Here is a 15,437-nt window from a genome sequence, read left to right as displayed (position 1 = left end):
GGCTAAAAGTTTTTGAAATGTTCAGTGCATGTGTGTGTGAGGTAAAAGGACACGAGCTCTTGAAGCTCCGCCCCCTGTGCCGGGAGCAGCAGCTCATTTGCATTTAAAGGGACAGACACAAAACGGTGCATTTTTGCTCACCCTCAAAAAGTGACAATTTTAACATGCTATATAAAAATATCTGTGGGGTATTTTGAGCTAAAGCTTCACACACACACTCTGGGAGACTTATTATCTTGTGAAAAGAGCATTACACCACCCCTTTAAAGAGTCAGTAGCAAAGGTTCTTACTTGCTGGGAAACACGATCAGGCGTGTAACCAGGAATACAGCAGCAAAAATCACAAACAATGAATCGCACGTTTTCTTCCAACCGGCATAGTTGAACATCTTGGCAGACTGTGGAAAAAGCAGAGAGATTCAAGATGAGCGACACTAAATTACTCAAAATGTTAGTCTCATACTGTTCAAGAAGACATTTGTTTTAAAAGCATAGTTTTATTAATTTGATATTCAAGCTATTATTACAAAATAAACATTCTTCCAGTAACATCAATGGAAAGTTTGTTCAAAGTTCCCTTGTCTTAAAGGTAGCATGTGCGATTTCAGAAGGAATGCGATGATTGGACGAATTTTTTTTTGGCACATTCAGTCTTCCTTGAAGACATATGTAAATTTTTTCATATATAGACCACATCTATTAATGATTGATTGATGTTTTTGATTCAGAATGTGAAGAGAGTTTCAACCAGTATAACAAACAGTGTTTATGAAAAACATCGCCTACCTAGTTCTCAAATCATCACATAAACATTATTTATGGAATGTTTTTTTTCTGAAACATTTCAGTTGGACATTTTTTAAATGTTACTATCAAAAGTAACATTCCATTAATGGTTAAAGAATGATAAAATGGAATGTTCATAAAACCAAGAATGTTTTTAAACATTTTTAAAACGTTTAAAAAACAACTGGACGCTTTAACATATTTTTGTTAGCTGGAAAGTTCCTGACATACTAGTTAAACTACTGCAAAGACATTCACTTTACTATTACGTTCACTTTCACTAAAGACGTTCACTTTACTATGATTTCATAATGGAAGATTAAACCCATGTTGAGAATAATAGAATTTAGGATGTTTGCAGAACAAAATAGAAGTAATAAAGTAATCTTACTATTAAATCTTAAGTAACATTAGTAAACATTCAGTATATTAACTAGAACTGACATTAAACTAATTTGATATTTGTTACTTAATTTACTTGCTTTCTTTACTTGCAGTTGACATTTTTTGCTTTAAGTTTGCTTTGCCAAAAATAATGTGAATTTCCAAACTTTTTTGAGTAGAGTGAACTTGAATTTACAGTGTACTGAAGCCACATAAACTCTAAATTACTCTAAATACTGAGACCATAGCATTTCATAAAACCAGAACAAAGCATAAAGGTCATTGCAAATGGTGTGACCCTCTGATGCTGTTTGATTTTACGTTTTTTTTTTTGTTTTGTTTTTTGTTTTACTTCATCTGAATGGTATGAAACCTGGTAAAGATTTTGGCACTTGCTGTGTGAAAACAAAAAAAAAATTATGGACGTGATTCAAAAAGGTTAAATGGTTCTGAAAAACATAGTCACACTTGTATTGTTCGCGGTCTAAAATGAGCGCATTGGAAATGAATGGGAGATGAATTTCCTCTAGTGGAAGTGTGTGGTACTGCGGCCAAACTAAATATTACTGAAAACTCATTTTTTGAGATATCAACCTCAAATTTGGAACATAACTTGTTTAGATTTATGGCTTTGATTTTCTCACCATTTTAGAGTAAAACATGTTTTGGAAAATAATACATACTTCATATAAAAATTAAAATGGTATTTTTGTTGATTTTTTCATAACATTGAATTTTTTTACATTTATGCATTTGGCAGGCGCTTTTATCCAAAGCGAGTTACATTGCATTCACATTTATATTCTTATCCGTTCTTGCTTTCCCTGTGAATCGAACCCATGACCTTGGCGTTGCAAGCGCCAATGCTCTACTGTTTGAGCTACAGCTATGACAATAAATATAAAATTTTATTTAAAAAAATTCAAGTTCACTTTTTACAATTTTTCAACTTATAATCTGCCACGCGTCGTCTTTAAAAAGAGACCAAACTTCAGTCTGTGATCCAAAACTTTAAAGATTTATGACATTTTCAGGTCTATGCTCAAAAATAAATAAATAGATTATAACTACTGCATAAATATAATTAAGTACCCTAAAATCCCCTAAAAATACAAAATATTAAATAAAAAAATATCATCAAACTAAAATATAGTACAATCATTTAATTGAAAGAATAATAATTAAAAAAAAATTAAATTTTTGACTGACACACAAACAGTACATGAAGTAAAAGTGAAATCATCGGACAGCAGTGTGTTTGGGGAATTTTGTGGCAGTGTTAGACTCATTGTTTCTGCATAAACACGTGACTCTGCGGTTGAGCTCGTACCTCCAGGAGGAAATCTGAGGAGTCGTGGACGAGCATCACCAGCGTGCCGACCCGGATGTAGTTGGAGCAATACGAGAAACCCAGCAAGAAAATAGTGGCAAAGTGGTGGATGATCTGTTCTTTGAAATCCTAAAACAGAACACGATCCAGATTAACACAAAAAGACAAAAGAATGATTGATATCACGGTGATATCTGACAAGAAATGTAACCTGAAACAACCAAAAGGACAAATCCATCTGGACAATAGATGGCGTGTTAGTGTTAGTGTGAGTGTGTGAAATACTTGACACACAAATCAAACTCTATGATTTCTCCAACTTTACAGTGTCATTGTTACATGTGACATGTACTTACCGTAGTAATAAGAGTAAATTATGCATAATTACATGCAATTAACCCTCAAACAAACCCTAATCCTACTCTAACCCTATAGTAAGTACATTTAGTTGCTTAATATTACTTAAATATATAATTACACTGTAACAATGACACCTTAAAATAAAGTGTAACCGAAGGTTTTTAAAATCAAGTGTTCAAACTTTTGCTATTGTGGTCAAAACCAGCATCTAAATTTAAAGGCTGTAATTTTCCTTGATATTAAGATTTGCTCAAGATCTGCAATCAACAGTCAGAGGTCTTAATTTGAACTCAAATATTTCTCATCTCCACATTAATTTTATCGCTCTATTTGCTCTATGACTCATTTGTGACTGGTTTTATTTCTCTTAAGGAGTTTTAGGAGGAACATCTGAGACGAAGTTGATATTTAAATGAACTCAAAACTCTCTTTTGAGCAATAATACGTTATACTTATTTCTTCTCAGCATTTCTCCTCTTCTCTTCTTTGCTTCCTGATGCAGTTGTTTAATAAACCTGGCATTGCATATTACGAAAACTGGTTACACTTTATATTAGGTGTCCTACTATGTACTGACATCAAAAACTAAGAACAATGCACTTATTGTGTTCATGTTCTATTGCAAAACACTTGTGCTGCTATTGAGGTAAGGTTACGAACAGGTTTAGTGGTATGTGAAGGTTTAAGGGACGGCTAAACATGTAATTATAGATTAAATTACAGAAATTACATCTGTAATTACATACAGGTATTTTTTAAACAAGATAAGTGTACATGTAAAAACATGCATGTGCACAATAACTGCATTGTATCAAATTATGTAAATGTTAAAAAGAAGTTAAAGTCCCCCTGTGGTGAAAATCCAGCTTTTAATGTTGTTTATGTGTCTATGTGGTGTTTTTAATATGCTTTAAGACAAACCATGTGTAAATTCATAAGTCGACTCCATTGCTGAGTATTTCCTCCTTAAAACTGCAGTGAACCAAAGACAGTCTCAAAAACACGCTTTGAAATCGCTGGTGTTTCTGACGTCACAAACTACCTTGTAACCAATCAGATCAACGTGTGATCGTCAACCAGTGGATCTCTGAGCTGAGTGAGTGAGTGGAGGCGGGGCTCATTTGCATATTCATAGAACCATGCATACTAAATGAGGCAAGGGTGTCGAGTTACAGTCAAGATATTTTAAGGCATGAAGAAATTTTTTTCAATGAAAAAACGTAAATATGTAATTTTGGTGATCAAAGATGAGTTTTAAGGGATAAAAGTATCGACTACAGGTTGACTTTAAAAACACCTACCGTAATATAAAGTGAGACCCAAATATTGTAGGCTCTTTCTGTTTTCTTTTGCAAGTCACTCTGGATAAAAGTGTATTAAAGTCAACGTTCTTCTGGACATTCAGGTTGATATTTATATGAACTGCAATGGCCATAAGTAACATCATAGAAATTAAAAATGATGATATAATGTTGCCTAAAATATTAAACTGATTGAAAGGTGAGCAGCTGGCAAAGTAAATAATTGAGCATCTTTAAAAAGGACATTGGCTTCAAAAAGAGAAAGTCTGACCTTGTAACATCCAATCCTCATAAAACATTCAGAAAGCAAACCTGTGGGACACTGTTGTGTGAGAGCTTACTTTTCTTTTGACGTCCACAGACACACAGAGCAGCAGAGACCAGTAGAAGCCCAGTTCAAGCATGTAGTACCAGTAGTGAACGTCCTGAACCGGCTGGAGAAACACAAACACACACATTTCATCACCTCTAAACAGCATAGAAGCTTAGGAGAACCTCACTTCTCAAAAACATGATTGCAATTTAAAATAGCTGTTTTCTATGTCAATTTATGTTCAAATGTAATTTATTCCTGTGATCAAAGCTGAATATTCAGCATCATTACTTCAGTCTTCAGTGTCACATGATCCTTCAGAAATCATTCTAATTTTCTAATAAAATTCAGTTTTGCTGCTTCATATTTTTGTGGAAACCGTAATGCATTTTATTTTTCAGGATTTCTTGATGAATAGAAAGTTCTAAAGAACAGAATTTATTTGAAATAGAATCTTTTGTAACATTCTAAATGTCTTTACTATCACTTGAAACAATTTAATGCATCCTTACTGAATATTAATTTCTTTAAAAACAAATATTAAAGGTAGTGTTTGGTGTTTTTATTTATTTTTGGAGTATAAATTACCATAGTTTATCTTTTATTAGTCTTTTGTAACATTATAAATGTCTTTACTGTCACTTTTGATCAATTTAATGCATTCTTAATGCATGAATAAAATTATTAATTTCTTGTTTTTTTTTAAATAAAAAAATCGTGCTTTTGAACGGAACTATAACATACATAATTAGTTTACGGCCACTAAAAAAGTATGTTCTATAGTATGAATGTGTGTAGTATGAGTGTAATCCAGACGCACTACATTCTCCATGTTGTCATGATCATGTGATATACCAGCGTCAGTTGCGTCACTTCACTGCCATTCACAAATCCTCTCCTGTGGCCTCATGGGATAGTAAAGTGTCCATCATATGCACACTTCAGGATCTCACAGAAAGTTGTAGGGACTTTCCCCCTACTCTTTGTACTGTGATTTCGGACATACTTCCTTTGTCACATACTGTTTTTCGCCTACTATATAGTAGGGAAGTATGAGATTTCGGATGCAGGCGTAGTCTCTAAACATCTTGAATGCTTTGCTGTTACATATGTGTCATAAGTCGCACGGGTATATTTGTGGCAATAGCCAACAATACGTTGCATGGGTCAAAATTATAGATTTTTCTTTTATGCCAAAAATCATTAGGATATTAAGTAAAGATCATGTTCCATGAAAATTTCCTACCGTAAATATATAAAACATTTATTTTTGTAAGTGGATGCAGCACAATCGAGGACTTCATTTGGACAACTTTAAAGGGCTGGTATAATGCCCTTTTCACAAGATGTAAAATAAGTCTCTGAGGTCTCCAGAGTGTGTGTGTGAAGCTTTAGCTCAAAATACCCCACAGATATTTTTATATAGCATGTTAAAGTCGTCACTTTTTGAGGGTGAGCAAAAACGCGCCGTTTTTGTGTGTGTCCCTTTAAATGCAAATGAGCTGCTGCTCCCGGCACAGGGGGCGGAGCTTCGAGAGCTCGTGTCCTTTTACCTCACACACACATGCACTGAAAATTTCTAAAACTTTTAGCCTTTTATGTTCAAACCGGAGTCAGAAAGATGGAGAGACTCAAGAAGAAGTGACAACATTTCTGAATGGTTAGTTGATGAATTTATGAAGCTTATGTGTTGTTATCTTCTAGTCACTGATTATCATATTCTGTCTTGATAATCTATAAATCGTGTTCAGGGGGCGGGGTTTATGTAAATTCTAGGGTTTGTGATGTCACTAACCCGGGAGGAATGTGGTGTAGTCTCTACCAGCCGTTTGTTGTAGTCCTTAAAAAGCGATTTCTTTAAAAGCAAATATCTCCCTTTGCTTTGAACTTTGAGCGTTGTAACTTTGCAGATGTTGTTTATGCTCAAACAGCAACATTACACACTAACTAACGTTAGAAAAGTGAAATCATAATCAACCACCCCTTTAAGGGAGATTTTCTCAATGTTTAGATTTTTTTTTACATCCTCAGATTCCAGATTTTCAAATAGTTGTATCTCGGCCAAATATTGTCCTATCCTAACGGATGTCCTATCCATACATCAATGGAAAGCTTATGTATTCAGCTTTCAGATGATGTATAAATCTCAATTTCACCAAACTGACCCGTATGACTGGTTTTGTGGTCCAGGGTCACATATATAGGCATGTACATCTGCACACGTGTATTTCAGACAGGTGAGCTCACCTGTTGAGGATATCCTCTCCAGCACTCCTTCTGCTCCCAGAACCAGGGCGTCTATGAGGAAGAGGAACACTTTCAGACAACAAAACTACTTCCTTTAACCGCCAGACAATAAAAGAGGCGTTCATACAGTGAAAACCACACTGAGTCCCGAGAGCCAGTGTTGTGTTTCAGAAAAACATCAGAACCGTGTGTGTTCAAAATAACAAAGCTGAAGCTTGCTCTTGTTGATTTAACACAGGTCGATCTGAAGAAGCTTTAAGATCTATTTGTTAGGACTCTAACTAGGGGACCATAATTAGGCAGTGACTCAAAAGACACCAACCCCAGGACACACTTGGGTTCACGTGGGAATGAAGCTTCAAATGACGACTCACGTTAATTAAAGATGCAAATCCCGCGGCGAAAGCAATCAGGTAGAACACAAATCTCCAGCTGGGGAAACAAAAGATTTGAAGTTACTATGGTAAATAAAACGGCATTAAGACAGATGCATTCGTCTGGATAATTAGCTATTGAGACTGTAGTTCTTTTGATGTTTACTTTTAGAATCTTCAAGATACTAAAGTCTGCAATCAAAAGCTAGAGATCTTAGCATATGAACTAATAATGCACCAGCCATTCATACGTTCTTACATAAACTGGAACATAAAGAGGCTTAGTAAATACTAGCTAGTTTGTAACTAACTCTGTACTTTATTCAGTTGCAGCATTTGTTCTTAAGGTAGAGCGTAGAAGGTCGCAAACTGTCCGTAAAGTAATGCATAGTCCCATAATATGACGTTTACCCTCAATAATCTAATAGCAGCCTTCAAATAAGTGAGCGGACGTTGTTTGAATGCAGTGAATTTCAGTTTATAATTATTATAACTTCTTTTGCCTCACATAATGGTAAAAAAATAAGTTTCCATAAAAATATAATACTACTTAATCATGAATAACATAATAGGTACTTTTATTTGTAAATAACATATATTTTAAAATAACAAGGATCAATAAATAAATACTGATTAAAAAAAAAACAAGAAATGGAATTTGTTTATTATGACTGATTTTATTTGACAAGCACAACACGGACAAATCTGTGTTGAAGAGCTACTAATAACAAAGTTATTCTCATAATGTTCTCTCTCTTAAAACGTAAGCGAGTGTAAATCATCATCATTATTATATTCTATATATCTAAAGAATTGAAGTCTGTCTTATGACCGTTACTCTGTAAATATACCTAGAGTTATGCTTCAAAAGTTTAATTTTGCAATCTGCAACACAAAAATATTTAGTAGTGCATTACGTCAAAACTAGTCTTTTTTTAGAGCACGTTATTATTGCACAAAAATGTATGTTATATCATGTTATTATTGCATTTCTCATCTTCTCTTGATTTCTATAGTTGTCTAATACAGTGGCATAGCATATTACAAAGACTGAGATTGTTATTATTTAGATTGTTTTATAGTTCTTATGAGTTTAAAAAGTTCTTTATGTGTTTCATTTTGAAGTCCTCAAATCAGTGTTTAGGTCGTTGGATTCTTTAAAGCTGCAGTACGTGGTTTTCTAAAGCCAAAATAAAAAGTGGAACTATGATTTTGATATTATTAAAAGCACATACCTGAAGAAAACTTACCTGGCCTCACAAAACTTCTTAGTGTTGCTGGGTCGGTCCTGGTTTCTGCGGTTCCTGAACCAGGTCTCGACTTGTCTACGAGTCAGGTTGCACTGGTTAACCAGACTGGTGATCTCATTCTAGATGGGTTAATGCAATAACATGAGGAATTATGAACCAAAATAGTGCGAGTTAACTCAATAAGCTCAAAAATTGTACAAAAAAGAATAATAAAAAAAAAAAAAAATCCTATACACTAATCAAACTTGCATCTTTCCAGCTACGTTTCAGTCAATCGCCGTTCCTCATGCTTACAACTCACACAAAGGTATCAGCCAATTTAAAAACAATACATTAATAATAGTTATTACAGTTGTTATAATAACAAAGGCCACGCCTCCAATTATGCAGACAATATAGAATTCTACAGGACAAAAATATATAGTATTATACTACTTATTTTCAAGGAAACACATGGCTAAAGTAGTTCCAGGCATGTTTGACCGCATTACAGTTCCATATCACTACGCCGAATGATTTCAGTTATTTCAGAGGTTTTACAGCCGACAACAGCGAAAGAACCAAAACCCACAACGACACTGACCAAGCAGAGAAATATAGTCAACATTAGGATAAAAACGACAAATTATTTCCATGTTTTTCACCACAAAATTACGTTTTATTATGTACGGACAGCACATACTCTCTCTCTCTCCCACTTAAACACACACACACACTCGCACAGAAACGAGTTGTCAGCGCCGTCTGATGAGTTTATCAGTAAAATAGTTTAGCAACTTGAAAGCTACATGACGTTTCTCACTAGCGAGGGAATAACGGCGCTGTTCTTGAAGCAGATAAACTTACAGTTTCACTATTAGAGACGTTGCTGATGAACACTGTAGAGAGACACACACACTCAGGTGATTCACACACACTTAATCTCTCTCTCTCTCTCTCTCTCTCTCTCTCTCTCTCTCTTTCTAATAACTTCATTGGTCTGCTATCAGTGGCTCTAAAAGCACTTACAAGCTCTAAAACAACGTTTTGTAATTAGCAACGGAGGCGTGGGACGAGATGCGTAAGAAATTAGTCCTGCACACAAGAGCGTTTTAAATAAATAAAAAACAGAAAAATGTCTTTAAATGCATCATCTTTTGAGGTGTGGTAACCGTAGTAAATAAAAGAATAATGCTTTGCGTCATGACCTCATTATGACCTTGGGTTAATTACTCCTTACTTCACAAAAACATTCTGCATATTTATCAAAACACACATTTGTAAAATTCCAAACATCATACAAAATGTATTAGCACATTTTGGTCATCCATATGCAAAAATACCCACGATAGACAGTCGGTAAACCCGTAACTATCCATAAAGTCTGTATACATGGAGCAAACTCACACGTATAAATGATGTAAAGTAGAACCAGAAATTCATCCACTCAGAAAAGTAGTTCTATCTCAGCTTGATCTGAAAATATGGAAATGAACTCCAGAGAGAGTCCCTTTTGTGGGTCCATAATAATAAGTCCACGCACAAAATAAATGTCAGCAATATCAGGTTCCTCGTAACACACGGTTTGGACGGCTTCCTCTTACAGGGTGAAATATACGTGTGTATTTCTTTTCCTTTGTGCCTTTACAGCACTGAATGAGAGATGAATATGATTTGGATTTAATTAAGATGAAGAAGATTTTAGTTTACTTTGAAAAACGGACCTTTTGTTGGTGTAACGAACAGTTAATGCAGTTGTTAAATCATATTTTTGACTGGAATAACCAGTTTAATTCGACAACATGCCATCATGAAGCACTGTTTTTACGCAGCCTGTGTTTTAACCGTTTTTTTATTTGAATCATGTTTGATTAATCAGGGGATGATTAAGATGAGCAACACACCGGTTCTGGATTATTTGTGTGTCTGTGAAAAACACATTCCCCTCTTTCCGCATGTGGTTTGACTTCTACACACTCATTTGCAAGGTATCGACGTTTTCCAGGAAAGTGAGATGCAAAACAACGACTGTTGGAGAATGAGCTCAGACGTGTGTGTAGATTCATATGTGTGTGTGTGTGTGTGTGTGTGTGTGTGTGAGTGTGAGTGTGTGTGTGTGTGAGTGTGAGTGTGTGAGTGAGTGAGTGAGTGAGTGAGTGAGTGAGTGAGTGAGTGAGTGTGTGTGTGTGTGTGTGTGTGTGTGTGTGAGTGTGAGTGTGAGTGTGAGTGAGTGAGTGAGTGTGTTTATGTGAGTGTGTGTGTCTGAGTGTGAGTGTGTGTGTCTGAGTGAGTGTGTGTGTGTGTGTGTGTGTGTGCGCTTGCGTGTGTGTGTGTGTGTGTGTTTATGTGAGTGTGTGAGTCTGAGTGTGGGTGTGTGTGTGTCTGAGTGTGTGTGTCTGAGTGTAAGTGTGTCTGAGTGTGAGTGTGTCTGAGTGTGTGTGTGTGTGTGTGTGTGTGTGTGTGTGTGTGTGTGTGTGTGTGTGTGTCTGAGTGTGTGTGTGTCTGAGTGTGTGTGTGTGTGTGTGTGTGTACACTCACCTGCGTAGGCTGTCTGCTGTTTCTAGTGTAAAACGCTTCTAGATGTGGGGCCGGAGTGACTTTCAAACGAACTTGATCTCTCACTCCTAAAACTCTGCTGAGAGGAAGCGCCACACGTCTGAGGAAGTAAAGGACACAGGTCATGTTTCATCAGTGCCGTTCTTCACCAAAAGAAGCCTTTATCTGAACTGTGCAACAGCCTCACAGAAAATAAAAGAATATTTATTGCTCACGGGTTGCATTGTCCAGGAGCTCAGGAGGAGCTTGTAACGACTGTTGTTTTATGTGTAATATTATCTGTACAAATACTCTTTGTCTATATGGAAGTGTTTGCATTGGTTGGACTTTAATTAGACGGTGGAAAGATGATCCGAGATCAAACGAGGGTCAGAAGGGTCACGGCATCAGACTCTTTGTGTTGCTATAGCGATCAGCTGCTGCAGCAACCGAGACACACACACACACACACACACACACACACGTCTGCCTGCTGCTGTTTGTTGATTCAGCGTCCCCCTTCCCTCCTATAACACACTACCTGTCAGCTACTCCCTCCGGCACACACACACACACACACACCTGTTCCAGGCAGACAGAGTGTAAAGTTACACCACAAACTCGCAAAACCAAACAAAAAGACTGATTGTATGCGGAGATACAGCAAGAGAACAGATTCAAGCGTGCACACTAAATATTCAAGCACACGTGTGTGTGAGAGGCTGGTGGAACTAGTTAACTAACAAACCAGTTCATTCCCAGTACAGAAAGAGGTGTCACCATTTACACTAGTCTCTGCCAGAATATCAGTTCATAGTTATTGTGTTTACTCGTGTAAAATTCTCCAGCTTGATGTTAGGGTGTTGTGGGTGGTTGCCAGGGTGCTGCTATGTGGTTGCTAAGGCTTGTTCCTGATTTTACAACAATAATTATAATAATTATAATAAATAATTGTATCATTAAATTATTAAATTATTAAAATAAAATCAATAACGAAATATATTACTACTGCAATAGTAATATTGTACTGTAAAATATAAAAGTTGTATTTCGTAATTATAATAGTAATTTTATAATTATATATTATATTATATATTATATATTAATATATTATATATTATTCAAAATAATATTTTTATTTTATTAATATTTAATTTAAAAAAAAAAATAAATCAATAAAAATGTATTACTATTGCAGTACTGTAAAATATAAAACGAGTATTTCATAATAATATTATCATATTATTATATATTATTATTATTCAAAGTAATTTTTAAAAAAAATATTTAAATGATAAAAATCAAACAAATCAATAAAGAAATTAAAGAATGTTATATTGTACTGTAAAATACTAACTAGTATTTCATAATAATAAATAGTAAGTAAAGTAAGTAAGTAAAATAAGTAATTTTATTATTATAATTATTCAAAATAATATTATTATTATTTTTTTTTTTAAATCACTAAAATCTATATTACTATTGCAATAGTAATATTGTACTATAAAATAACATAAAATAAAATTATTTCAAAATACGTCAAAATCACATCCCTGCTCAAACAACATCCAAAAAACACAGTGATTCCAACGTACTTTTCATATTCTAAATTATATTCTGAAATGAATTCGGGAGGTCAGACCTTGTTCAATGTCATCATCACCTCTCAAAAGCGTAACGCAGCACGATGAATCCCACAGCTAGAGGCAGAGCCAGGAGCAGATCCCGGGGAAGAGGACGCCGAGATCCCTCAATCTCATCCAGATCATCCCAGACGATTCCCGGAGGAAGCCAGTATTCCTGCTTCCAGAGCCACTGACTGATCTGATCCATCCTTCAGGAGGGAAGACAACACACACACACACACACACATACACACACACAAGTACTGTGCTGATTCCGAGGCATTCCGAGGATTATATTTAATGATTACCATATTCATGTAACACTTCAGTTCTGACCAATGAATTTCCATGAGCTTTGAAATTATTCCTGATTTCTGGATAAGCATTGATTTTTCAAAAATCATTCCACAGAGATCGGGGTGGAGTACCAGGCTCTAGTCTTTTTTGAACTATAATATTTAAATGATTATACTTATTATTGTATATATGTTTACAATCAGACAATCAACACACATGATAACGTTTCATGCTGTATTTTTTTGCCTTTAATAATTTAAATCCATATTTTTGCATATTTTTTATATGTTTTCAGGACCCAAATGCGATACCTTTGTGATAAATGTATATTTGTATGTGTTAAAATGCATTTATACTAATTGTTTCCAGAATGAAATAACTGGCTTTTATATTGTCGTTACATAAATTTTTTTTTTTTATTTTATTGAAAAGTACTTACTTTTAATTAAGTTGACAGTGTGCATGAGAAATCTTTTTTTCTTTTTTTTCACAAAAAATTTATTTTAGAAAAAAAGTGAGAAATCATGAGAAATTTAAAATACAAAATAATTGCAAATAATGTCTTAATGTCTGTAGAAAGCAGAATTAATTATTAAATGTAGTGATTAGAATGTTATATGTTACATTTATTTAATTAACATCTTAAGTGCACACTGACAGCCTTAAAAATACATTTTGTAAACAAATTTTTTTGTTGTTGAAAACCTGCATTAGACAATTATCTGATGTGAAAGTTCATCATGTCCATCAGATAAAGATTTGTCTCGTGTGTAGTCAATGTTTTTCATTGCACACCTGCCTGACACATCACCTGACCGACAGATGACTGCTGATATCTGTTTAAAACGCATGCTTTATGAGAGGTTCTTGTTTTACGAGAAATAAACAGTCCCCACAGCAAGCATGCTTTGATTCACAACATCAGGCATTGCAAAAGCAACAAATCCCTTAGGAAAATGTTGAATACCTGCTTTTGTCCTCTATAGGTCTCTGCCGGGTTCCTGCTGAGTGATGGCTGTGATGATGTATTAGGGTGTGTGATGATGTGTGTGATGATGTGCGCAGTTCAGATCAGCGGATTTTACGCAAATTAATTCCCATGGAGATTTGCATCCAGAATCTAGCTCGTAATACAATCGACGTCCATTCGCAAAAAAAAACAACACGACACTAAAAAATATCAAACCACATTCTCCTTAACAATCTCCTTGATAGCGTTGAGCTAAATTATTTATAAATAAATATCCAATAAAAATCGAATCAAATTTTTTTTTTTTTTCCGGAATCCTATATCTTCAGATAAATGTGCAGAATAAACGCGGAGGTTTGTGATGTCTGATAAAAGTGAGACTGTCTGCTCTTTACGAGAGACTGGAGTCTGTGTGGGTGTGTCGAGTCGCCTATTGGTCCAGAAGATAATTCGACTCGTTTAGGCGACTCGGTTCTTTTGAACTGCTCGCTTGACTGCTGATTCAATTATTCGTTCATCTCAAATTATGATACACACGTGCAGGGGAGTAAGAATACAAATAAATAGTGTTGTTTAGCGCCCGATTGTGATTATAATTTTGTCCTGATGTCGTAAAAACATTGATTCGTTTTCATTGTGGATGATAAAATACGATTGTGACTGTATGTTTGTATCAGGCATCCCTGAGACGTGTTTCATCATACAAAACGCGCCTTTTTACATCAACCACAAATATGACCTGTGTGTCTAACAGCTTGTGCATATTTTAACACAATAGCAATAATTAAGCTCATTAACAGTTAAAGGTATTTTATAACCGGAATAAATCAAATTCTTTTTCGAGCTCTGACAGATGAGATTCACTTCAACCGACTCAGTAAGTAGAACCGATTCAAACCAAAGCGTACCATCAACTGTATCAGTATAATTACTAATTAGACCGAATTCTTATACGTTTGCATAATAAAAGAAGCAATCTTACGTGTTAATGTTCCGTTTCCAATTCGATTAGATGTCACTGTAGCCAAGAAAACACATGCTGATTTTAGAATAGAAAGCGTAAACAAGACAAATGACAAATATTATCAAAAACTGTGGTTTTATCATGTTTATAGACATGATATACCATAGTACCTTGCTGTAGTTTGTAAATACCATAGTATATGGTAATAACACAGTACATTGGTACTAGGCCAATACATACAAAGTTCTCAGAAGTTCAGCTAACGTTCTGGCAATGTTCTCTCAAAGTTAGCCTATGAACAAATGTTCTTCCATTAATATTTATTGAATGTTTGTTCAGAGTTAGCCTATGGTCTTTAAAACGTTAGCACAAAAACACTTGTACATCGTTCATGGAACTTTTGAAAAATGTTTTAGTTGGACATTCATTTAACATTTTTTAAATGTTACAAATGTTACTAATTGTAAATGTTACTAATTGTTTCAGAACATTCAAAAGTAACATTCCTATAATGTGTTCACAATGCAAAAAATTTAATATTCATTTAACATTTGGCATTACCAAGAAAAAAGCTTTTAACGTTTTGAACATTCCGAGAACATTCAAAAAATGTACATATATATATTTAATTATTTTATTTCATAAATATGAACATTTAAGCTGCTTGCAGTCACAATAATGTGACATAATTGCTTATTACTTTTGACCAATGGTGGCACTGA

The 15,437-nt window shown here is 34.7% G+C and overlaps 1 protein-coding gene across 1 annotated transcript in view; it reads right to left on the bottom strand.

Annotated features, from left to right (window-relative positions):
• Positions 1-14,182, bottom strand: part of cers4b (ceramide synthase 4b) — a 16,900-nt gene extending 2,718 nt beyond the window's left edge. Inside the window, exons 1-9 of the mRNA XM_084119593.1 lie at positions 13,749-14,182; positions 12,523-12,693; positions 10,863-10,980; positions 8,346-8,464; positions 7,096-7,153; positions 6,722-6,772; positions 4,503-4,595; positions 2,501-2,629; positions 292-398 (exon numbers count right to left, since the gene is read on the bottom strand). Coding sequence (XP_083975719.1) covers positions 292-398; positions 2,501-2,629; positions 4,503-4,595; positions 6,722-6,772; positions 7,096-7,153; positions 8,346-8,464; positions 10,863-10,980; positions 12,523-12,692 — 845 coding nt within the window. The 5' untranslated portion in view covers position 12,693; positions 13,749-14,182. The remainder of the gene's footprint in view (positions 1-291; positions 399-2,500; positions 2,630-4,502; positions 4,596-6,721; positions 6,773-7,095; positions 7,154-8,345; positions 8,465-10,862; positions 10,981-12,522; positions 12,694-13,748) is intronic.
• Between the last annotated feature and the right edge of the window lie 1,255 nt (positions 14,183-15,437).

Source organism: Abramis brama, assembly GCF_963993115.1.
Source record: "Abramis brama genome assembly, chromosome: 7".
Lineage (NCBI taxonomy): Eukaryota > Metazoa > Chordata > Actinopteri > Cypriniformes > Leuciscidae > Abramis > Abramis brama.
Note: the sequence above shows the minus strand (reverse complement) of the source record. Positions and strands in the feature narration are given on the sequence as shown.